The following is a 26,244-nucleotide window of genomic DNA, read 5'->3' on the forward strand; positions in this document are numbered from 1 at the left end:
GATAAACCAGCTCTTACGTCCTGCACCAAACACAAAACCCCTCAGTATTTTCGTTTCACCTGAACGAACGAAGCTCTTTTTTTTCCCACAAGGCGGGCAGAAACGCGACTCAGCCGAGTGTGCAGCCGAGCCCACGTGTGCTCCGTCTACCTGGAGACAAGCCTCACATTTCACAGCTGCTAAACGGGAAACTCAGGAGCAACAAATGACCCCAGACAAAAAGAAACGTTTGTTTTCAGTCACTGTATTCATCAAAAGAAAACACATCTTTCACTGCTGAGTGAGGTGACCGAGCGCACATTAGCTGATCTGATGAAAGGCTGTGAAAGAAACTTGATGTGGTGATGTATCCATCATCTGAGAAAAAAAAACAAAACATCAAGTTGGAAAAGAATCTTTACAAAAAACAACCAAACATAAATACACCTACAGGATTTAGAGAGGACAGACAGACCATACACAGACATACAATTACATAATTAACGTCGACTCTAAACTAAAAATAATCACCTCAGAGTTTTATATCAAGGTTGTTTTTACGCTATAAACAGTTGTAATTAGTGCCAAAACGCACACAGTTGTGTGTGAACACCTAAACACTTCCAGGTTAGTTTGTTAAAGAGAAAATGACGGTAACAGCAGGGATTTCTCATTAGCTGTCGTCAGTTTTTAATCACTTTGCGACATCTTCAACTCAATCACCTTATTGTTCTACGCTTCATCAGAAATAAAAAATACCAGAGGTTTGTTTCTTTTTACATTCACTCCACTCCAGACTTTCAAGAGCAAAAAAAAAACCTAAAAATCAACAAAAGTCACTCGGGTCAAAACGGCTCAGAACCACCATCGCCTCTGCTTAGGGAACATGGAAAGCCAAAAATGTCAGGAACTGGGATTATATGAACAGCAGGAGAAATACTTTTTGTGCCCCTGTCAGTAACAGTCCAGCTGATTGCATTCAGACACGTCCAGAACCACAGAAGAAGAGAGCGTGGACAGGGATTGGACTGCCGCGTCCAGGTCAGTCGGCGCGGCGTCCGTCGGTTTTCCACCGCTTGGTTCACGGACTAAGGTTGTGGAAATGGAAAGAACTGCTGAGGACTTGTCTGGTCTGTGTGTGTGTGATGGCTGCATGTGTGTTTGTGAGTGTGTGTGTGTGTGTATACGGGTCCACATGCACATGAAGGCCAACCCAAAGCTTCAGGAGATGGTGGAGAACTCTTTGAGCAGCACGTCCTGACTCAGCGTGTTCAGAGAGACGTTCTTCCTCACGTTCAGACTGATGGAGCGCACCTGCAGACAGAAACGGCTGTCAATGGAGAGAAAACACACTCCCACCGAGCCAAGGACACACACACGCACACACACACACACGCACGCACACACACTGTCGTGTTTTCATCACTTGTGGGGACTTCACATTGACTTCCATTTATTTCTACAGCCTAACCTTATCATAATCCTAACCCTAACCATCACATACCTAACCTTTACCCTAAACTTAATCATCACAGAATTAAACTACCAACCAACCCAGAACCAACAATTCCCCTCATGGGGACCAAGAAAATGTCCCCACAAGGATCAATGGTCCCCATAACCCCACATTGTAGACAGAAATAGGTTCCCATAAGAATATGAAAACCTGGTACAGGTTTTCACACACACGGACCTCTACACTCCAAAAGCTAAATTATTCCAAGAAAAGGACATGGCCGGCAACAAGCAGCTTGTTTGTTTCTTGAACGCACGTCCGACTTGGTAGTTTGAAAAATATTTGAAATAAATATGTTATTTCTATATTTATATAGACAAAATATAAAAACCAATCAGTAACACTTTATTTGAAGGGCTGTGCATAAGACCGACATGACATTATCATAAACATAATGGTCATAAACATGAAGGATTCTTCACGAACTGTTGTCAAGAAGCATCATTTGGTAAATAATGACACTTTTAATGTAAAGTTGCACTAAAAGTTGCATTAAAAGTGTAAACTTTGCATTATTTGGTCAATAATGACCCTTTTAAAGCAAAGATCTATTAAAAGTTGCATTAAAAGTGTCATTATTTACCAAATGATGCTTCATGACAACAGTCAAACATTCACAAAGAAGTCCTTCATGTTCATAACAGGTCTTATATCATGTTTATGACAGCATCATGTCGGTCTTATGCACACCCCTTCAAATAAAGTGTTGCCAAAAATTCGTAAATCTTAAATGTAAATGAAAGTTAATCTGATCTTGTTAGTTTAAAAAGCGGTCCAAAAACACCTCCCGGTCGTCACACTGGACAAAAAAACAAAACAAAAAAAACAATATGCCTCCCTGGTGTGTTGTTAATCTCTTAAATTAATTGGATGGTTTCAGAGTGACCAAAGTAATTAAATATGATATTAATTACAGAGTGGGGTTTTAAGTGTGACTGCCTAAAGAAAAAACTACATTGATAGAAGATTTGCAAAAGTTTAACATAACACTTTCATTAGGGACGCTGTAAAAACAACGGACTGACAGGCTGCGGACGGGTAGAGTGATGTATGAAAGGAGAAAGGATGGACAGACGGAACAGCAGACAAACGGACGGTTAGAAAGACAGGTGGAAAGATTAATAACCGACAGGACGGACGGGAAAAACTGAAGCGCGACGGATGGCGGAGCTGGATGAGGGGAGAGACGAATCCACGAGCGCGTCTGGTCTCTCACCAGCTCCTTGAAGAACGCAGCTTCTTTTGGCTGCTCTGAATATCTCTCAAACTGGTCCAGACCGTCCTGCAGCTTCAGGGTCAGAGTGTCGTAATGGGAGCGGACCACTTCCAAAACCTGAACAAGGGGGAAAAACAAACAAACAAACAAAAATAATAATGATAATCATAAGAGAAATACGGGTTACGGTATATGATTAAAATAAATTCCTGTGTCTCAGGGTGACACGGTGGAACAGAGAGAGGAAATGTAAATTATTGATGAGATTTTAAATACTTTACTGCATTATTTTATTCATGAAGGATCATGTGGAGATATGCAATGCTTCGTGGTACCGACGCCCCCCCCAACAACCGGGTGACTCAGTGTCATTAACAGACAGCAATCCTGCCCAGATTAATCACACAATCTCTCTGCACTTCATTTGCATTTCATAGTCTCTATTAATCCTCAATTTTTGACCTAAATTATCTCTTGGTGCTTTTTTTTTTTTTTAAATCACCAAAGATCGACATCAGGATCAGAATCAAAGTGCCTTACATGAGGAAAACATTAGATTGCTGTAGTGAAATAAAATGAATGGATTGGTTAATCCTCAGATAACCAGCAATCCTAATTAATGAGAAACTCAAAATAATCTGGCTGCTATTAGAGGTCAAAGGGCAGCTCAGCTTTAAATCTATTATTATGCAGATGAAAGTTGTTTTTTTTTATTTAGGTTCTTTGGAATACAATTTCTACTAAATATGCTTTTTGTATGTTTTTATTCTACCACGGTATAAATAATGCTTTTTTTTTCTTTGTATAAAGGTGACTTGCGTAGATTGTTGAGTTTGTAAAACACTTTGGATCCTGTGTAATCCCTCATTTCACTCGCGGGCGTCTGAAGAGGTTTTGACGAGAACAGGTGACTCGACTCTTAAAAAATATATTTTGTTGATTCATTTTTTGATGCACTTGCATCAATAATTAATCCAAAGAGACCTCAGACTAATACGTACAAGCTGAACGTTCAAAGTCCCTCCTGCTTGTTCCCGTGTTTTGGCCCCAGCGGACTCAGAGCTGCACAGTTCAAAGCTTTTTTTAACGCCGATACAGTCGGATTCAGTGTCGTTTTAACAGATGTGAACCTAACGGCGTTAACAAACATTTGTCTATTATTTAAACTTGTTTGTCTTTTTTTTAAAATTCACAGCGAGTGCCTAATAGTTCCTGTTCTGCTTGCCGTTTCTCTTTCAGCCTCTCTGGAAGTGCGCCGTTAAAATATTCATGGCCACACATCTTCCATTCCTTACCCCGCCTGTTCTCTTGTGACAGACCCGCTGCCTCACTGCTACACGTGTGCAAAATAAAAAAAATAAAAAAAACAGAAAAATTTGTACAGCACAGTTTGACCTCCAACCTCTAATGGAAAAAACTGAAGAAAGGGAAATGGAAAACTAAGCAAGAAAAAAAAAAAATATATATATATATATATATAAAATACTTTTACTTTTAAAACTTAAGTATTTTTAAAAGCCAGCACATTTTTACTTTTACGCAAGTACAAATGTTAATGTAGTACTTTCACTTTTACTAGAGTCCATTTTTGGTGTTTTTAATTTCTTTACGAATGCCACATGTTCCAAAGGAGCTGTTCTTTCATCACATTACTAACAAAAACAGTGCAGAAGGTCGTCCTACGTTTCATTCTGGGGGAAAAATTAAATATCTGAGAAAGCTTTGTGGGTGCTGCAGCTCCTAGCAACAGATGAGAACTGCAAAAGCTAAATCAAGAAAACATCCTCTAAAAATGAAATGATAGGAACTAGAGATGCATAGATAGAAAGATTTTGGTCGATATCTGACTGCTGCTATCGAAAATAAAGATTTACCAAAATGTTGTAAATCTCACTGTCAGCTGAACAAAGTGTAAACGGAAAGAGGTCGTAAGAAATGCGTTTAGAAACCTTTCTTTATTTAACTGTGTTGCATTTTCTGATTTAATGCTGTATTTCTGGGTTCTTCACAAACAATCGTTATTCATTTACTACTTTCCACATTTTTCACCTTACAGCGCTTCCTGAACTAGATATTTTTCATCATTTTAAACCGCCATCCTTTTATATGTGCAGTCAGGGACATTATGTGGCTTAAAGGATCAAACTGGGATAAACTTTCCTTCATGACCCTTTTTAAAATTATGCACCAGTGTTCACCATTGTTCAGTAAAACCTGTGTGCTGACAAGGGTCAGCATAAAGCAAAAAGCTTAGTCAGGAGGTTTAGACAGGGTTTTAACCTCCTGTGGCCCCTCTTTGAGTTTCTAAATTCATCTACAGTACTGCATGCTGTAACCGGCTGCTAAAAGCGCAGCTAGGGTTTCGTTAGGTTGGAGGCTTTCATCAATATTTCATTTGATTTTCCTGATTTTCTTTTGCTTTTGTTACAGTAAATATAACATAAAAGCCGAAAAAATGGTTACATCTAATGCTACAATGTATATATATATATATTGTATATCTTCAGATAAAATCCATTAAATCAAATAGTAAACATATGTTGAATATATTCAGAAAACATATTGCGCTATATTGGACCACTTACAACTGATCATAGAAACAAGAGTCATAGATGTTCAATGTGTTTCTGGTTGGATTCAATGAAAACATGCAGATAGTGAGGAGCGTTTGTGCATCCAGGGCAGTGAAAAAGTATTTACTCCCCACACAGATTTTATGAAATGTTTCAGATCAAACTAATTTTAATTGTAGACAAGTTCGAGAAGCTTGCATGTCTGGTAATGAGTGTTTTCCATCGCTGTGGACTGAAATCTGCTCCACTTTTCTTTAAAGCACCATTTTGATTCAGCAGATTTAAGCCCCGCCTTTAACTAGGCCACTCCAATAGCTTAACTTTGTTTTGCCATCCAGTGACGCATTTGCTCGCTGCAAAAAACCTAAAATCTCACCATTAAGTACTTTTGATCTAGTATTAATGAAAATGTCTTATCACACTTGAAATAAGACAAAAATGCATTACAAGTAAGTTTTCAGCAAGACACTTGTTTTAATTAAATAATTCCATAAAATTGGTGAAAAATTCACAGTTCCACTGACAGATTATTTCACTTGCAACATGGAAAAATGTCTTGTTACATGTGAAACAATCTGGAAAATAGTGATTTTAAAAATCAATATTTTGATTTTATTAAGGAATTATTGACTTAAACAAAGCACTTGTATTTTGCTGAAAAGTTACTTTTATCCTATGTCAAGTGCACTAAGATATTTTCACTAGAAACTAGACCAAAAATACTTGGTAAGGTTTAGTGTTCTTGATCAGTCTCTTGGTTATTGTTGAGTCATGAACTCTGACCATAACTGAGACAGGCGGGGCTTTAGAAAAAAATAAAGCAATACAATTCATAAACAAAAAAAAAAGCAGCCTAAGGTTTGATAAGTTTTGTATTAGCGGGGATGAATGTGATGTGGAGAAACAAAAACGTTTGCAGGCTCAAGCCCGGGACAAGTTCTGCTGTTCTCCCCATTGTTGTGAATAAATCCAGCAGATAAAAGCACAGAGGTAATTAGAGCACATAATGACCTAATCCATTACTCTCCTATCAGGTGGGAATAAAAAGGAGGTCTCCAGGCGGCGCTTTCCATCCTCACAGTTTTCGCATAAATGATAAATGTCTGCAATCGGGCCCAAATAAAGCGCGCCGCCTTCTTATACTCTTCAAACAGTAATTAAGAAACACATTAGTGGTTGAGAAGCTGTCCAGCTGCGTCTTTTTAATTACTTTTTTCTCACTTTTAGTGAATCTCAAAGCCAGAGGGACGATGCGAAATGTAACTATTTACAAGAAACGTGGGAAGAGATTTAAACGTATTAAATCTTATTTTAATACTTGCCTTAAAAGCACAGTAAGGAAGGCCCTGTGAAAGATGTCTCATCATCATCACAAACAGAGTTTGAATTGTGTATAATAAGATGCAGAGAATCTCCATGACATACAATTATCAATGTTTCCTGTGTTTTTAGTTTATTTAATCTCATAGATTGGGGATCACTTGCTCAGATTTCAGACACGTCGAAACCCAAATAATCCAAGGACGTTGCAGACCAAACTCGTATTCAGAGTTAAAAGAAGTGAAGCGTTTTTTTGTTTACCTGCTCCTCTGACAGCTGGGAGATGTGGTTCACTGCGGCGTACGACTCAATCTTGGGATTAAAATGGTTGATGATGGCACTGAAAGATAAAGAGGCTTGCTGAAAAGTTGACGACAGAATATGTTAAATGTCTCCTTTATGGGAACACGCTGCCAATCTTGTTAATGTTTGGAGCAGTGGAGAGAAGGTGGGAGACAAACGTTGTTTTATTTGAGCTCTGACCTGCTGATCCCGACTTTCCTTTACAAACTATACTATACATCTAGAACACTTAAAGTAAAGAATGCAACAATTTGGCATAACGTTTCCAAATATGTTTCAGTTTTCCTTGTGCATGAGGAACGTTAACATAGCCAATCACTGATCTGGGCTAATTAATGGAAAATCATACAAAACTTCAAACAGGAACCCCAAAAATCTGTTGACATGGAAACATACTTTAGAGCAAAGTAAATCTGGCTCTAAAATCTAGGAGAAAAAACGTCAGGTGAACGAGAAGCGTAAAACAGATCTGCTTCAGATTAACGCAAACAGAAATCTGACTGGAATCCATCATGCTGGACTGCTGAAGGCACGACTTAATCACTTCATCTGAAGAGGATTTCCGTAAGCAACTTCCCTAAGTGTTAACATAAGAGGATAAACTACATTACAAAGAACTCAATTCATCAGAGACACTAGAGAATCTGCTCTAAACAGCAAATGTGTCCATCAGAGACAAAAGAGGGAATGAAGTAAGGAGGCTAGAGGACTTCTCAAGGTCAAATTTACACACATTAGAAAGTTAGATTGCTTCATCATCACTGACAGCCTTTGTAAAGATGTGTAAAAAGCCTAAAAATAATAACATTTTCTGGCACAGTAGCACAATTTAACACAAAATATTTTGAAAACAAAAACCCGATCTTAACTGGAGAACACTTACAACGTTGTGAGTTTTTGCGCCCTTAAAGATTTCTACTTTCGTTCCTACTGAGCAGATCTACAGTCAGAGCGATGAAACGCCTACAAACAGCGATTTTCCAAGCTGACCTTTGGACCTAAAGCTTGCTTTATTAAACCAGTTCAGACGCAAACTGAAACAGTTGAGTGGTTAAAAACCAGCAGCAGCAGCACTCAGTCTGGTGACTTCATAACTCCATCCATTCAGCCTGAGCGAGTCAACAGAGAATCACAAATGTAAATTCAGAGACATTGCTCTTCAGTATTAGCTCTCAGTCTGAAGAATAAACTGCCCAGTAGCTCAAATACAAGGTGACTCAATAAGCATAGCTGGGAGATTAAACGGCTTATCCTGTGTTAGTCCGGAGTGCGTAATATATCAAAAATATTAGTGTGACAGAACTGGAGAGATTTTTCTGTCACTGTAATTCTTCTGTGAGCACAAAGAGACGACAGAAGAGAGAACTAATGGAGGCAAAATTGAATCAGTTCCTTCATTTGAGTTCATTTGGTCGTCTAACTGAACTCTTTATAACCTCCTCCTCCTTCCATTTTTTTTAGTTTGTCAAATAGTCTTTTCAGGTTCTGGGTCGAAGCATTTAAATCAACTCGTCGTTCCCTGAAAAAGCAAAAGTATGCGTCCCAATTCAACTTTGTACCATTTTGTCACGTCACAAGCTCAAATTTACAGGTACTTTATTAAGATCTAAAACAAAAAAGCCTCGCAAACCAGAGCATTGTTGTAGGAGGAAGGAAAAAAAAATGCAGAAATAGTCACAGCTGCATTGTTCCAGGGTTTGTCTCGACCTCCTCAGCGCATCTTCACAAATCGGATCAAGTTGGGTCAACTTGGCTGGGGAGCCTCAGTGAGCTTCTGTTCTCCTGACAGATTATGAACTGGGTTTAGTTCTGGACTATCTAAAACATGAGACTAGAAAAAAAAAAATACATTGAAGATGCAGTCCAATCCGAGCCTCAAGTGAACTCGACATATTATTTTAATTAAGGTTTCACTGCTTTTGGTTTTATACCATTATTTGAATAAGTTGTGTGACTTTTTCCATTTTTAGATGTTGTTCGTTTGTTGTAGGGTGAGTCAAGCGCAAATCATTTGGGATGTGTGACTGGTAGGAGCGGAGCTGCATGCCTATTTACTGTGCTCTGCACTGCGCTAATGAAGACCTGCAACTTATTCCTTACGTTCCTCAACGCAGTAAACTATCTACTCCTCTAACAGAAATAGTTTGTTTAGTTTTTCCCCTTTCTGTCTGTACGATAGGCTTATTAAACGATCCATAGAAACCCGAGCCCGTCCCGACCGTTAAGCCAATAATTTTGGCCAGATCCCGTCTGAATTTTGGGTCAGGTTCGGGCCGGCCTTGGATCATAAACCAAAATCTCTTGCAGGTTTCCTTCCAGGGCTGCAAAATACTTCCCTTCATCGTTCCTTCAACTCTAATCAGCGTCCCTGTCCCTGCTGAAGAAAAGTATCCCAAAGCTCGACGCTGTCCTGTGGGAGCGTTGTGTTCAAGTGGGCGAGCGTCCTTACCGAATGTTGACGAGGGCGTGCGTGACTTTGCTGGCTGCCTCCTTCCACTGTCCTGTGTTGGTGGATACTCTCAAAACTGGAGGGAAGAGGAGAAAAAAAAAAACCATGATCTGGTAGCTTCCTCCCTTTTCTTTAAATCAACCCATAATTCACATCCCGCATTTTTTGAAAGAGACACTGAAGCCTGTTTCCAGGGCTAAACGGGTGCTAGGTAGCTAGAGAGGTCCAGTGGTTCCGCTCCGCTCCACGGTTTATGAAAAGGTTTTTGAGCGTACCCATACAGTAGAGGTTGTCAAAGACCTGGTGCATTCGGACAATTTCGTAATACAGTTCGTCGTAGCTGTTGGATGTGGGCAGGAATGTGTCTCCGTAGGTTATGAACATGTTGAACAAGTTTACCACCTAGAAAAGGAGACAAGATTCAGGGAACTCACATGGGAAGCACACAAAATTAGGATTTGCAAGAAAAACTAAACTTATACTGAAGAACCATTTTGTTCTTCAGATGTCACCATATTTGAAGATATTTAATCGGAACTGTGGCTATAATATTTAATAATAATAATAATAATAATAATGGAGGAAGTGGGTTGTGGTCTAAGAGAGAAATTCAAATTATTGATTTGAGATTGATTGAGAGAAATTCAAATGAAAAAACTAAACTAAATAAGTTTAGTTTTCTTTGTAAGAAAAATTAAACTTATACTAAAGAACCATCTTGTTCTTCAGATGTCACCATATCAGCGGTGGGCGCTCTCCCGGTAACGCACCAGCAGCAGAACCAGTTATTTGTTTAGCGCTTTTGCTAACGTTCAGCACATCTAGCTTCTCCTGAATTCATCTTTCTGGATAAATTCTAAAGCGCTAACAGTTTGACATCTGCATTGAAGTTTTGCTTATTGACTTAAGAATATGTCGACTTTGTATTCGTGCTCTTATTTTGAAATGGGTGAAGACTGTTTACATAGCAGTACTGTTTCCTTTCTCTCTCCCCCCCCCCCCCCCCCCAATGACATTACACACAGGAATAAAATAAAAGCAAACTTTAACAGTAACGCAACAAGCACTGGCTGGTCCATAAATCTCCCATCACCACTTTTTGTGTGTGTCCGCATTCCTCACCAGCAAGGCCAGGTGAAAGATGTTGTGTTTGGCCAGTAGTGTTGTTTCATTTGACAGCAGGAACTTGAGCAGGTTGATGAGAGCTGCGTAGAGAGAAGGACATGCTAGCATTAAAGAAATAATGAGGAGGATTGTCTCCCAGCAGAGGCAGATAGCAGCAGCCTCTCAGTGGGCATCTTCATTAAGGAGGATAATGAAACTCAGGAGGGGGGGGGGGTGAGGAACCTTTCAACACCAAATCAAGGATGTCTGCAAGCTTTTACCGAGGAAAACAAAACCCATCATGGCACCTAAAACGAGCGCCTGCTCAGAACAAACGGCGACGTAAGCTGACACAACAGCACACCGAAGGAAGATAAAAGCATCCGGTGTTTTAATTCGGCTATTTTTCGTCTCCGGGTTTATTTTCTGTTAAGCCGTTATCGCCACCGAGAGGGGGGAGCCTGTGTTACTCGGGGAATTAAGGTGATTATTGCTCTGATTAGAGAAATCTGTATTCCAATGGGACGCGATGAAGCCATTACAAAGCTGAAATGTTACCCTATTGTGTGTTGACCCAGCTAAAAGTGAGGCCTCCAGGATGGATGGATCTCTCTTCAGAGTCATTATCCAACCTCGATGACGCAATACGTCTTCAAAACGCCAATCGCATTGAGTTAAGAAGAAAATGGGCTTATTCTGCCAAAACAGAATTACTCCAAGTTCAGAGGCAGCATAATAAATATATCCATGTGGTCCGATCACTAAAGTCTCAAGAGTGTTATAATATTGAGGTTCAGTACACTGTGTGTGTTTGTGTAATAATCACCTTGAATGAAAAATTGACGATGCTTCTTTGGGTCATTTTAAACTAAAAATTGTAGATGCACGACTTCTATTTTTGGCATCACTTGTTTGTAACAATTACTCCGTTCAAAAATGCAATATGATGTAATATAATCAGCCAGTTCAGTCTCATTGACCAGCCTGTCAAAATCTCATAAATCTATTTTTTTTTCTGATCAGTCAATGCACCTCAACACTAATGACCCCGACAACAACACTGTACTAGCAGATGCAGCTTTATTTCAACAAAACAAAACACACAAGCACACACAGCCAAAAGTAAAGGGAGGTAACTTTACCTGACCAAAGCTCTCTCCAGGTGTAGTGTAGCCTGATCCTGCATTTCTTCTGGTAACATAGCAGTTTGTGAATGATTTGAACACAGCGCCTTCAAAAGAAAACGATGACTTAAAACTTGTTGTCCAGAAAACATAATAATGGACGAATCACAACAATATCCTTGTTTTTTGATTGTGTGCTTACAGGTACAGATCCATGGGGAAATCCTTCATCATATGAGTGACGATAAACTCCACCATGAGATCTACATGCAAGAATCCAGAGAGCAGGAAAAGAAATCGGGACTGTTAGACAGAAATAACTTAGTTTAACCTCAAAAGCAACAAGTCTGAGTTTAGTTTAGTAAAGAGAGCAAAATAAAAACGGTTCTTTTAAAGGAAATTGTAGAGCTGTATGAAAAAGGCAGACGGACAACGAGAAGTAAAGCTAAACCATAATGACTACACTACACAATGTGTGGCGAAAAAGCTAACAAAAGCAAGGCATCAAAAATCATTGAGTTGGGGAAAAAAAATCTATTTTCTTTATTTTCTTGAATCTGTAGTAATACATATATTACAGCAAGATATATAAATATATATGTTTTAAATGATCAAAACATTATTTTCAAATTAGACGGGCGATTATGGCTGAATAACGTTTACCTAGAACAGCGCAAACCAGCGGACGTGAAGGGATGTTTTTACCCGGTGGTTTTTTCCGGTGTCTCATCGGCTGAAAAACAATAAAAACAAAATGACTTTCAATGTTTTATCTTTGCAGATTCACAACAGCACTGAAACGTCGATTTTAAATCTTAACGTTACAGAAAAGCCACTCTTAACGAGCAGAGGCGGCGTAAACCACAAACTTACCATCCTGTGGAGGCTGACTCTGAAGTTTATATTGTCGTCATGGAGAAAGGCGTTGGCGTACTGGTCCTGTGGCGAAACCAGACAAACACAGAAGCGCTCAGACGTCTGGAGAATACGGACAGATGGAACGCTTACAGCAGAGGGGACGCTCCCACCTCGGCGATGCACGTGAGGATGATCAGGCACAGTCTGGCGCTGTTGAGTCGATGCTCATCTGTAAACACACAAACGTCTCTTAATGACAAAAAACGATTCTGAGACAACTTTGATTCAGAGACTGCTGGCATGCCTTAGACCTTTCTGTCTATCATAACCTTAGACTGATCTGTCAGAGCATCCTCAGGGATATTTTTGCCACAGAAGCACACACAATTTTAAATATAGCTGGGTGGGGGGTTTAATCTTTATTATGACACTGTGTGTTTGAGGATGATTTTGTCTTCAGCACATTCAAAAGGAAGTTAAAGCTGCCTGGTTTGTTCATTTTTGTCCAGATGTTTGTGCTTCTCAGAACAGCCTGGTTTGTCTGCTTCATGTCGACTGATTGCCGGCTGAATTTTATCTCTACTTCATTTTGAGAGACAGGTACTGCATGCTGCGCCTTGTTAAGTGGCGCAAAAGGAGCCCCAACCCGAGCTTTGACTGAACTATCTTGTAATAACGCTGTTGCATTTTCGTACAAAACTGTCAGTAGTAATGACTGATATAAATTTGCATACAATCTTTTTTTTTTGTTTTTCAAAATACATGACATCTCTGAGCTCAGGTTGAAGATTCTCCTCCCTCTCTTGCAGGCCAGACTCTGTGCAGGGCTCACTGCGTTTGAAATACGAACACGATTATTGGCTTGTTTAAACTGGCCAGCTCGCCCTGATGTAAGCCACTCTTGGTTCTCAGACGAGTTAATGCACTGGTTGTCTTTGACAAAAGGGGATTTTAAAAACTCAATATTAAAAACAGTAACACTTTTTGATCTTTCGTGTGAACCCACATACCTTGTTCCTGCTGTTACACCTGAATTTCGCCCGCTGTGGGACAATAAAGTCTATTTCTATTCTATAAAAGGACTGGATCTAAGGCGGGTTGCTCTGAACCAGAGCAGGAAGTGAATCACTTTGAAAGGCTTACTATCTGCCTCCCCCGTCCGCAACAATTAAACACAGTCTGACTATTCAAAAGAAAGAGCCAGTGTAGATAATCGGACAGGAGAATGAAGAATGACTTGAGGCAAAGTAAAAAGATTGACGGCAGGTTCTCTGTTTACCTTTAGTATCCTGCATTACGATAGAGGCATACTTGAGGAAGGTAATGAGAAGGTTGCTGGTCTGCAGGTTGGGATCCAAGGGCAGCTCTGGGTTATTCATCACTGCACAATAAGCAGAAAATTAAACTTCAGCTTAACATAAATATGCGAACAAGGAAATATGTGCAGCCAGTAGAAAGGAGGTTTTTCTGAGGAAAAGGACTAGTTTATCTAGTTACTGCAGCTTTATTACACCACTGGGTCCAGACAGGGATCTACAGTTCCCAACCAAACACTCGCTCTTAGGCTACTGCAGGTCCAGAAGTACAACAAAGAAGTCTGGGCTTTTCCAGGACACGTGATTACAAACACGCATGTGCCTGGCTGAGTCTGGTTTAACTGGAAGCTTCCATGAAATGGCAAGAAGACGGTCCGCGTGTGGCACGCATATCTGTGTTTGAAGCTGAACGTAAATATTTTATACAGGGAAAAGCAGAGATGGAGGGAGAGCCGGGCAGAGAAAGGAACAGCTTTTAACAGTAAGAGGGCATGTGTGTCGGAAATAACCTGTTTCTGAACATGCTAGTGACAAGAAACGGAGTGACAGCCGTGGATTATTTCTTGGAAAAAAATAATTACACAACGTAATTATGTGGTTTTTACATCATAATTTTTCTTGCATAATAAATTTCTGCCTGTACAATATATTGGCATTTTATTTTGACGGTGTGAAACGTTTTAGGTACTCATGAACTCTTTAAGATGTAATAAAAATGCTGAATGGGAGTGAACAGACAGGCGCTTCGGCACTTAAAAAAAGTTAACTTTGTCATCTACACAGATTTCATCACTCCTTTTAAAGAAAAAAAAAACTTAAAGCTGCAGTAAGTAAAATAAAACTGTTTTTTTTAAAATATATGTTAATTGCCCCGACAGTATAAAATGAAACAAGTAATCTATTAAAAATATTAGCTCTTCTATGTCCTTCCTGTGGTCCTACTGCCATCTGCAGAAACACAACGCAATGTCAGCAACAACCAATCAGAGCCAGGAGGCTGGACTTAGCGCTGTCAATCACTCTCATGTGCTTGCTGCGGCAGTTTTAAGTAAGAAGAAAAACTTTTTAAGATAATTTTGGGGGAACTTTTTACTATTTTATGCAGGATAAGCACTTTCTAAATGCAGACAGAAACATTGTCACAGCTCGTGTCACTCTGTACATAAAAGCGAGTACCTTACCATCTAGGGAGGGTGGTGTCGTGCCGAGGGGTGTTGTTGGTGTTGTTGGAGTGGGAGTGGAGGGTGTGACTGCGATGTCGATCTCAGGGTGGCTCTGTTGAGAGATCAGAAACAAAAAGATTCCCTAATGTGAAAGGCAGCGACGGTTAAAGCCAGATCAGAAACACTGGAGACAGAAGAATTGCTGTGACAGACAGGGAGCTCAAAACCTTTGAAATTATTTACTACTGATGTCCTCACTTCCACTCCCAAAGCAGTAAGAATTCATGCGGAAACGTTATTTTACCTGTGCCAGCACTGTGATGAAGTTTCTGTTCAGGTGGACCGCCTCATAAAGTGCCAGCAGAATTGCCTCGTTTGTCCTGAAGGTTGGGAAGGGAAATGTTTCAAAATGCACACAATTAACTATTAAATGAAAACGAGGCTTTTTTTCCGAGATAATTCTGGGTAAAACAGACGTTAAGACTCCCTGCAGGTTGAATCGATTTTATCGATTCATCACATTTAATTATCTGGATATTTTTTCCCACTAGTAGACTCCATAGTTCAGACCGAACCACTCAAGAACAACCATCTTGTTTGACGACTGCTTTTTACAGCTTCTATTTATTTTTGACTTTGAATTAGGGTTAATTCACAGAAGGAATAAATGAAATAAAAGCGCTTTTTGTAAAAATATTTTCTGTCATTTTTAATTTCTTTAAGGGAAAAAATAAAAAAACAGACAAAAACCAATTCAAATCCATGTATTTCATTACTGCATATTTGTTTACATATATGGGATTTTTTAAGCAGCAATAAGATTCACAATGAGAGCAAAAGTAAATATGGTGCCTCATTAGGGGTGTAGCGATACAATAATCTCACGATACGATACAATATACAATATTCTGATCACGATGCGATATGTATCACGATATTTGGCAAACAATACAATTCGATATGATTCGATGCACTTTCCCGATTTCCTGAAAGAATTTAAAGAACAGAGTGTTTGTAGTGACATTTTGTGTTCCATAGACTTGGATTTAATGGACTGAAACTTGAATAAAAGCAACACAATACCTTGGACAAAGTCTACAGCTGGACAAAATGAATCAAAGATGCAGTGAGAAAATTAGTTTCTGTCATTCAATTCATGCGGATTTGACATAAAAGTCAAAGTTTCAACAGTGATCCAGGAGGTGAGTGGGGAGATTATCAACCTCTGTAGACTCACAATATGCAAATGATTGCACTTTTGTTTTTTTATTTTGGACATACAGTGGCTGCATTTTGGAGTAAAAATAGTCTTTTGGACTCTAGGGGAAAGGCTTTTCTACTCCCGGAGTTAGCCGTGGCTGTAAGTTGTTTACTAGTAGCTGCTGGGGGAGCAGCTCCGCCTCCCCCACAGTGATCGACTCCTTGCAGCAGCGCAGCGCCGCCATCCCTCTGCTAGGATATCTGAGTAGCTGCCTCTCAGACTGCCAGGATCTCGTCGTTCTCTCAGTCTCTGATACTCTCTGTATCAGAGACTTGAATGATCGATCCTCCATCGTCATCATGGCAATCCTCACTGCACCCAGACTGCCTTTCCCCTCTTCATTTTCCAGCTAAAACTGAGCGCCACTGCCTGCTGCATGTTCATTCTTCAGGTAATTCTTTATATATAGAACAGAAACCACTAAGCTAAAAGCAAATTACGAAGTGGATGCCACTAATCGCTCTGATATCCAAACTTTGCATTAATTTTGCGATCTCACTGCTTTTGCCGCTGCTCTGTTCGCGCCGCTACCCCGTCCCGCTTCTCTTTCACGGTTCCTTGCGCAACTTTACTTTGTTTCTTAGCAACAAAATACAGCCCATCGTTATTTGTTGAAGATTTGAGACTTCCAAAAACAAAGGAATCTAATGTTGCGTTTCGTTTTTTACGTTTGGAAACTCATTTCCTTTCACATAACTGGAAAAGCCGGTTTTTGACATTTCTCTGACATTCGCTAAAATATGGTTTACTTATTTTAGCATAACTCCGGCTTTACTTGGCTTATTAACACAATTTAAAAACTGGTGTGTAGTTTATAATGTGCACTTTAAGCACAAGCTGAAAGTGAGACTGAGGGAGGCGGAGTATTGCTGCTACGCCGTCACAAACCAGACACGTTAAAAAGACGGTATAAGCTTATGGACCCCTATGGTTTAACGTATCGATACTCGCCAATGAAAAATTGATACCTTCCAAGGGTGGAAAAAAAATGTATAAATATCTTAGAATCGATATAATTATACAGCCCTATGCCTCATACTAAACATTGAACTTACTGTATAGAGAGTTTCTCATCAACATCTGCTATAAACATGCTGCCCACCTGTGGAGAAAAAGATAACAGCATAAGCAAACTAGGCATTTTAAAAAAATGGTTTATTTTAAAACCATGAGATAAAAGTGGAGCCTACCATACTAGTGAGAGTTGAGAAGAACCCGCCCTGGTTCTCTTCCTCTTTATCTTTGTACTGTCTAAAATGTAACAACAACAAAAAACAATAGAAAAGGGGAAATTATACATCTACAAACATAAAGGAGAGAGCCACATAACAGCACAGAGATTGATGTTTACAATCAGACACACATCCACAGAAAATACTCCAGCATATTATCTATGGGCTGCAAAACAAGCAGCTCCTTGAAGCCACCATCCATCACTCTGATGCGTCTGTCTTTGAATGCAGGTGGACCAAACCTTCTTCAAAAACAGCATTTCATCTGGAAAAACATCACAGACCACCACAGCAAACTGCCAGATATAAATAACTTGTATTGTTTCTGTCCTTCGTCAGAGCAGAAATAGAAACGTTGATGACTCCAACAGCCTCATCTCACACACACAGACACACACACACAGACACACACACACACACACACACACAGCTATTACAAACCAGTTTGAGTCATGTGAAGAAACGTAAAGATCTCACCTGTTATATTCTGTCAGAGCTTGATGAAGGACCACGCCCATGCCCTGGGAATAACATGCAATGAGTCGTTCAGAGATGATACATTTAACAATCTACCGGACGAAAAGGTCGCCTGCTGCACCAGATCTGCTTCTCACCATCGTTCTTTAATGAAGAGACAGCGAGCAACAGCATACTTACATCGAGCGTCGGCTCATCGTCCACAATGGAGAGTTTCACAATGTACGGATTCACAGACTGAAGAAAGAAAAGCAATCAGAGAAAAACACAGATATTACACTTAGGCTGATATTACACCTGGAGTCTCAAGAACCGCAGACCTGAAGAAATAAGGAATATTTTAAAAAGTCATATCCTCTATATTACGCATGTGTATCGTATGTTGCTATTTGCAGTACCTTTCCATTGGGCAATGTTCTACGGTGTCAAAGTGAGTGCACCTTCATAAGTGCAGACAGAACATCTGCAGAGTGTGGCATGAGATTATATGTAACAGTGCTATACAGTCACTCCTATATCATTTGTGCAGTGCTTAAATAAATTCAGTGGCATGAGGTTTATAAAATCCTAACATTATTAACCTAATGCCAATTCAAAACCACGAATGGCTTGAATTGACTATGAGTCTATTAGCGCCGGCAGCAGGGCGTGTACTTGTTGTTTGTTTTTAAAGTAAAGCAATTAGATCATGTCAGAGAAAATTCCAATCACAAAACTTTTTCTGTTTGATTTACAATAACTTTAATCCATAGAAGATGCATGATCTTCTGTGGCTTAGAAATCACTATTTTTAAAACCCTGATACAGCTTAACTAATTCAATTCAAATTCATAATTACTTTATTTTTCCCAAAGGGAAATTAAATGTTGTCCTAATTCATATCATCTAAATATCTTGAAAGAGTCTTTGTGAGTAATAATCCTCTGGGCAAAAAGAATTCACACATTTAATGACAAAGAATAATTTGCTTTTAGGATCTTTTGAAACAAAAATAGTTGGTTACATCTTTTTATTAATTTTAAATAAAAAAAGAAACTCTGATGCTCTTATCGTCCATATAATGTTCCATTAAATCTGTACTTATTCTATTTCATTTTTTTAGTTGGGCTTTTATGAGCATTGTGGGCGTCAGATATGGTTCTAGTTCTGCATATTGAACACTACAGCACACATATAAATGTTATGCTCACCTCATATTTTCTGTAGTTGACCAGAAGCGCCAGAAGAACCACTGCGTCATACCCGTGCTGCCCTCTGCTGGACGGATCTGACAGAATCTGAGACGGTAAGAAGAAGTTAAAGTGTCACTTAACAAAAAGGCACAAACTGTTTTCAAAACAACATATCAAATATCGCTATATAAGAAAAACACTTACTTGGAGAATAGCTTCAAAAATACTGTTGATCATCACATATTCCAGAATTGTGTTCTGGCTTATATTATCTGTTACCTGGAAATATAATTTTTCCACATTTATGAGTCATGTTTAAACAACATGAGAAGCAAATATTTAAGCACATTACAGTAAAATGTAGGTTTTTTTGTTGCTTTTTGTTGTTTTTTTATACATTCTATCTATTCTTCTCACCGTCACCAAACACAGTAACAACTTTAGGCAAAGGCTCTTGAGGCTCTCTGAGCTGTCGCCACAAAGTAGGCTGTCCAATCTCTCCATCAGGTCCTGGAAGAGACACAAACTACCTGAATCATCGCAAACATAACAGCTTCAGTCAGGCTGTGCTCTTTTTTTTTTAATCCCCATGTACTTTACTTATTGCACAGATGGCTTCTCTTTCTAAAGGTGATTTATCACACACCTTCATCCTCTGCTCCGCCTTGTCAAAGCCCATGAGCATGTTAATAATGTCGAAGCCGGATGCAGACTTGTTCTTCTGATGAACCCCTCGGAAAAGTGCACAGAGCGTCTGGCAAGATAAGCAGAGATCAGAGATTGTTGCACGATGTGAAAACCTTCCTGAATATATAAACTGGAAAGGATACTGTGACTGAATTAAGGTGTTTTAGCCATTAAAGCAAAAAATTTTAATAGTACTGGATGTTCTAGGAATAAGTTTCTTTCGTATTTTACAGCACTTTTTATATCTTTTGTTGTATTTACGCTTTCCCTTCCCAATGCAAGTGTTCATATATTTTAAAAAAATACTTAAAGCAATTAATCTACTGCCTTAACAACATTCGTGTTTGAAGATCGCAAGCATCCCTGCATGAGTTCAGGGTACCTGCAGGTTTCAGAGAGTCAAATTTAAGATACTTTAATGCCACCGAGAATGACATTTAAGACAGAAAAAAAAAGGCTATAAGTAAAGAAAACGGTTGGGGGATTCTGCTGTATTACAGTCAAGCGCAGCAAAAACCATGACATTTCTGCCTCTTTGTGTTTCTCACACTCTACTGCCCATAGACCAAACTTAAAAGATTATGATTTTTTTTGCACAAAATGGGCTCGCCCCCAATGGGTGGGGAACAGATGCGAGTCAATGATGAAAACAAACATCCTGCAGCCAACTGATGATAAAATTCCACTTATCCATTATAGACACACAAAAAAAACAGATAGGAAGAATGTGTTAGCTGCTTTTGAGTAGGTACAGATTTAAAGAAAAAGTCCCACAAGACAGAATAGCAGCCCTGCCATGACAACTTTTATGACCTCTGATTAATACAGTTAAAGCCATTTTTTTTAATGAATTGAAGACATTTTAGGCCTTGATTTTAGATACATGAATTCAAGACTTTTTAAGGATGCACGGACATCCTGCAGTTTACCTGCAGGGCGTTGACTACTTTGATCTGATGCTCCTCTCCTAGAGCCTGGACACAGTGGTGAAACAGGGAGTTGATGTTGTCTTGGATACGTTGCACTTCCTCCCCATTTACACTCTCCAATTTGGACTCCAGGTACTCCAAGTTCACCTGAAACCAAAGGATGTCGCAAACTGGGGCAAAAAAATTATTTCACAATAAAATCCTTAAAAAAAATAAATAAATAAATAAAAAAAAAGTCAAGTCACTTGATCTGTTTTAAATACAGTAAAACCGAGAATTTGTACAAATTAAGCAAATGTCGCCACCTGGCAGATTGATACACAGTCATGCTGCAGTCCAATCTGATTTGAGTGAATCAGCACTTCCTCTTTCAGCTTGGACACGGGAACAGATTTTTTGCAATTTGACAGCGGTTTTCTCTGAAAACTACTATTTTCAGTCCACATCACGATCACGCTAACCAGGTCAGATGGCAAATTTCCAAACATGTCTGCAGACATTTCCACTGGAGTGCGTTTTCTCTACCTTCATGAGAAACAGCTCGTCCCAGAAGCGAGGGTTATTTTTAGCTGGGTCTTCTTTCTAAAGGGGCATAGAAAGGACGCCGTTGTCAGCACTGGAACATTTACTCCTTTCTGAAAACACCCACCACTTCTTCCCACCCGCCGGAGCACTCACAGCAAAAATCTCGTCGTACATCAGAACCACCTTCTCTTTCAAAGGCTTTTTAGAGGACGACGTCCTCCTCAGTAGCCCTGCTTTCTTCTCAACTTGAGACATGACTAAGTCTGCAAAGAGAGCGTAAACGGAGTTAGCATGCAAACAGTGTGCAAAATCAGGAGGCATACAAAAACAAGCCGTCATTAACAAATGCTTAAACTGCAATATGTGTAATTATTAAATGTGGATCTCTGAATCCTGCTAAAGTCATTCAATCTCGTAAGCTCTTAATGGTGTACTCTACTTGTTTCTGATTAGTTCTCAATATACAGAAATTATTGCAGGAAACGTTTGACATGGGATTTATGTCACTGACTATGCTGCCAAGTGACAAATAGTGGCTGGAAGAAATCACCATTTACAGTTTCACACCCATTTACGCTTCACTTTTACTGGCCTCTCCCACTGAATCAGAAACATGGATGACCAAAGGTATGACAAAAAGATTTATTTCATAATTCAACACCCTAGCATCACAACAGAGGAATACCAACACTCTAAAAGTCGCAAAGAATCCCTGAAACAAGTCTCTGCAAATGTGCAATGTCTTGTTATTTTTACACCTGATATTAATACCATTGACTGTTTCAATCCCCTTACACGTTTGTCAAAATGTTTCTGAGATACGCATAAATTCAACCATACCTAGCTAAAAATAAGAAGAAGATAATTGATGTAACACATCTGATTCTTTTCCGCATATTTGCGGTTCCTGGAAAATGTACCTAAAATAATACAGACAGAAATATTTTAGGAGCTGTTTTACTAGTAATGGAATTAGTCGTTTTAAAAGCCCATTTCCTAAAATAATAAAGCTCATATGGGGGAGATTAGACAAATGACTGGACAATATGAACAGGAATTAGTGTAATGTAAACAATGCAGCGATTCAGCAACAGGTAAACATCCTGTCATTGGTTACATTTACAAAAATATTTTCCCATTTGTCTCACTTCACTTATTATGATCCTATACTATCATTAAAGACGAATAATTTAACTCAGGACTGTCGCAAAGCACAGTAACGACCTTCTCAGAACTTAATTGCCAAAGTTAATATTTTACTGGCTTTTAATAATTTATACCAACACAAGTGCACTTTCTTAATACCTATGTTAGCAAAGCACTACTTGACAGAAGTTAGAGACTGCACACTGAAATAATTTCGATCACTTATCGGCTGAAACTGGCTGCTACTGATGAAGTCAATATTGATCAGTCCTAGTTAGAATCAGCTGCTAGCTACCTTATCTTGCGTTAGCTTCATAAGCCAGTTCTACTGAACTACTCCATCTTCTTAAAACTACAAAACGCGAAATCATGGCCATCAGATACTTTTCGTCCTGCAGACAAAATCATTAAGCTCCACTATGCAAGCTCGTTAAATTACCAACTGTAAACTCAATCGGGTCTTTTATATATAGATGTTTCGCACCTTTGGCTAACGCTAAGCTAGCTGATGCCTATCGTTATTTATGTTAGCTACCACTGATTTAACTGTTACGAGCTAAGTGACAAACGCCTGCGTAATTACTGGTTAAATGCCCGTGTATTATTGTTTATATATGTTGACTTCCACATACGTACCTCAGTCAAACAGTCAAATGCCAATGGTAATGTAGTTCATGAATTCTTGTGGCAGCAGTTAGCTGTTAGCGCCCTGTTAGCATCCTGCTGCTCTACAGGGTCTTAACGTCCGACAGGTTTGTTCATGTAGTTTCTTCTAAAATCTCTGTAACACAACATTTTCTTTTAAATAATCAGAAATCCTATTTTTTTCCCCTTGACTCTTTATCCCGAACGAGACCTTTAAACGCTTAAAACAACTGAAGAAGAAAGCAAAGCAATCAGACATTAGGCTACTGTAAGAAAAAATGTGCATAGGCCTTGCACCAAATTAGATTCACTAAACAAAATGGAAAAGTGCTCACAAAATGAAATGTAATGCAAAATTATCTTTGCTCAGCTCAGAATTTCTTCTTAAATTGTAAAACAGAGAAACATGTCATACATCACATTCCCTCAATATGAATGTATATCATATTTAAAAAATATCATTTCAAAATATCCTTTTGGCAGGAATTAAACATACTTTTTTTATTAAATCCACATTTATGTATTATTTATTATTTAAAACGTTTTTTTATTGGCCTGATGTAATGTCTAAAATGCTGCGTTTTTATTATCCATTAGCAGACACCTTTCATAATGATTTGATATATCAGCTTGAAAACAGTAGGCTACATATGAAGTGAGTTACTTAAATAAAGTTTCCAGTAATATTCTAATTTATTGAATGTGACTGTACTTTACCACACATAGGTTTGTATGTGTTTATGAGGACTGCCAGCGGGTACATTACTGTGAATGTGCTTACTTTTTTGTTGCAAAAGTTGGATTTTAGGCGACAGGGTTCGGTCAAATCTGTAGCGCTTCACCAAATATAAAAGATGTGTAAAAAATAAAAATAAAAAAAAACTTAACCTAAATCAATACTTTCTTATGGCAGCACAATTTTATTTAAATCTCAAATTTCAAATTTATGAGAGTTAATTAAGAATGGAAGACTTTCTGTTTTCGCTGGGTATCAGACATGACATAAAAACTAATTTCTTTAAGCCACACTGGCCAGAAGCCGGATAAAGCCGTGTTACAGCTCCACTTTAAGGGAACAGCTGATGTGCAGGTTTTTCATCACAAGCTGAAGATGTAATCACCAGGACAAAGCCACTGTGATAATGATTCCCAGAGCCTAAACGTGTTCACTTACTCTTCATCGGCTCAATTAGAGGCGCTTGTCACTCTTTGTTCCAAAATCAATGATCGCCTCCTCGCTTTTATTGACGCTGACCAGCAGTTTATTCTCTGTGCTCCACTCTGGCAAGATTGTTGACTTCCTCGCCCCATGAAACCTTATCATTGTTTTGCCGGGTGATCAATAACTGTGGTGTCATCTTTAGAGGACACTTGTGTCCCCTCGGTGTCTGGCTACGAAGTTTTCTGGGAGGAAGGAACTAAACGCTTAGATAAAGAAAAACTATTTTGGATATACTGTAGGTGGCATGTTCAGGTTCTCTAGAGAAGCGAAGCGGAGCTGCTGTTAGGAATGGTTGAGTTGAGGACACGTGTCCCCATCGGTGTCTGGCTACTTTTCTGGGAGGAAGGCTAAAAACAGACCCAGGAGGAAACTATTTTGGATATACTGTTGATTCTCTTCAGCCAGAACCAAGGGAGCTGCTCTAGGAATGGTTGATGATTTCCTTCCAGCCTTTCTGTGCCCTCCTGTTCGACTGGTAGTTCTGGTTTTAGTTTTGCTCCTCCTAACTTTGCAGAATCTCTGAAATTTTGGAGTGGCATAAACTGATGATTGATCTCAATCTTCTGCAAAGAGGGTGCCGTCTTCGTCTCCAGGAGTTAACGTCATCCATCCGTTGTGTTTTACTTTTTTATTGGGCTCTTTCTATTGCCATCCTGGGTAACTGTCCCCATGGCCCATAACCAAAATTTACCCGTGCCCAAGAGGCATCATGATCAGGAGCCTGAACAACATCAACTTTAATCTGCTGGTTGTGTCTTCTCAGCTCACCTTTTATTTGTTTGAGGACTGAAGGAGGGCTGCACAGTGGCGCAGTTGGTAGAGCTGTTGCCTTGCAGCAAGAAGGTCCTGGGTTCGATTCCCAGCCCGGGGTCTTTCTGCATGGAGTTTGCATGTTCTCCCTGTGCATGGTGGGTTCTCTCCGGCTTCCTCCCACAGTCCAAAACCATGACTGTCAGGTTAATTGGTCTCTCTAAATTCTCTCTAGGTGTGAGTGTGTGTGTGAATGGTTGTTTGTTCTGTCTGTTTTCTGTGTTGCCCTGCGACAGACTGGCGACCTGTCCAGGGTGAACCCCGCCTCTCGCCCGGAATGTTAGGCATCAGCAACCCTGATGCCTAACAAGGGTGAACAGAAAATGGATGGGTGGACTGAATTGACAGGTGCAGCCAGCAGAGAGCTGAGGGTCTCAGCTGTGCGACCTGAAGCAAGTTTGCTATCTGGATTGACAAGCTTTTACAGATAGCAATGGTACAAAATTGTAAATAAAAAAAAAAAAAGAAAAAAAAAGAAAAGAAAGCAGTAGCATGTTGTGTTGTTACTGTATATTAAATAGGGACTGTGCAGGATCACAGTCCCTATATTAAATAGGGATTGTGATCCTGCACAGCTACATTATATTTGGAACTGGGTTCATATTCATTCATGCTTGGAAAAATTCAAAACATTTTCAAAACATATCCTGAGTGTAGTAGAAAAAAAAAGTTTTTCTGTTGCACTTCTAATGTTTTAGAATGTCAGATAAATTGCAATTATAGACAAAAAATGTTTTAATGGAGAAAAACTAATCAAACTGGCCTCTAACTGGTTGTGGTTCTCTCAGCAGCAAGAAACAAAATCCTATTTAAACTGTTCACAGAAATAAAATATCCACAGCATTTCACGGTTCCCTCCAATTTTATCGCCACCTTTGCTAAGGAAGTATACCAACACCACAGAAAAAGTCAATGTGAAGGCTTGCTATTTGTTGTTTTCTGAAATGTTTTCTTCTATCATCCATCTCACTTTGTTGTTTTAAAACATCTGTTCATAGCACATGTTAAGTGAGAAACCTTTTAGCTTCTTCCCCACTTATAAAACTCAACATATCTTCATTATCTGATTCATGTTTGCTTCTCTTTCCCATTTTTAAGGGTAACAATGACAAATGAGCTGCTCTTTTACACAAACACTTGAGGTAAACAGGAAACATAAATTACTAATTAAAAGTTAACATGACTGACAAATGTAAAACCTCATAAACAAGAAGATC

At 39.1% G+C, this 26,244-nt stretch overlaps 1 protein-coding gene across 3 annotated transcripts; it reads right to left on the bottom strand.

Moving 5' to 3' along the window:
* Positions 1–228: 228 nt before the first annotated feature.
* Positions 229–24,417, bottom strand: armh3 (armadillo like helical domain containing 3). 3 transcript variants are annotated; one of them, XM_044114251.1, is made up of 27 exons: positions 24,170–24,417; positions 22,987–23,131; positions 21,358–21,467; positions 21,205–21,261; positions 20,680–20,826; positions 19,710–19,817; positions 19,481–19,573; positions 19,268–19,342; positions 19,082–19,168; positions 18,072–18,128; positions 17,892–17,935; positions 17,373–17,433; positions 17,238–17,284; positions 15,226–15,301; positions 14,940–15,033; positions 13,722–13,823; positions 12,613–12,671; positions 12,458–12,523; positions 12,248–12,317; positions 11,787–11,847; positions 11,603–11,691; positions 10,479–10,561; positions 9,632–9,758; positions 9,357–9,432; positions 6,866–6,944; positions 2,712–2,828; positions 229–1,293 (listed from the first exon to the last, which is right to left on the bottom strand). In XM_044114251.1, the coding sequence occupies exons 3-27, from the start codon at positions 21,457–21,459 to the stop codon at positions 1,201–1,203; spliced, it is 2,070 nt and encodes a 689-aa protein (XP_043970186.1). In that variant the 5' UTR covers positions 21,460–21,467; positions 22,987–23,131; positions 24,170–24,417; the 3' UTR covers positions 229–1,200. The 3 variants fall into 3 exon arrangements, with proteins under 3 accessions (XP_043970186.1, XP_043970187.1, XP_043970188.1); XM_044114252.1 differs by lacking the exon at positions 24,170–24,417 and having other exon boundaries at positions 22,987–23,304; XM_044114253.1 differs by lacking the exons at positions 22,987–23,131; positions 24,170–24,417 and adding an exon at positions 22,646–22,738.
* Between the last annotated feature and the right edge of the window lie 1,827 nt (positions 24,418–26,244).

Source organism: Gambusia affinis, linkage group LG04 (assembly GCF_019740435.1).
Source record: "Gambusia affinis linkage group LG04, SWU_Gaff_1.0, whole genome shotgun sequence".
Classification (NCBI taxonomy): domain Eukaryota; kingdom Metazoa; phylum Chordata; class Actinopteri; order Cyprinodontiformes; family Poeciliidae; genus Gambusia; species Gambusia affinis.

Bases quoted from the DNA above. Each gene is read 5' to 3' on its own strand.
- armh3 (XM_044114251.1), bottom strand. From the start codon at position 21,459: ATGTCTCAAGTTGAGAAGAAAGCAGGGCTACTGAGGAGGACGTCGTCC. The intron at 9,759-10,478 runs GTGAGGAATGCG...CTCCTTTTCTAG, and splicing joins TCTTTCACCTGGCCTTGCTG to GTGGTAAACTTGTTCAACAT. The intron at 2,829-6,865 runs GTAAACAAAAAA...CCCCTTGTTCAG, and splicing joins CCCAGCTGTCAGAGGAGCAG to GTTTTGGAAGTGGTCCGCTC.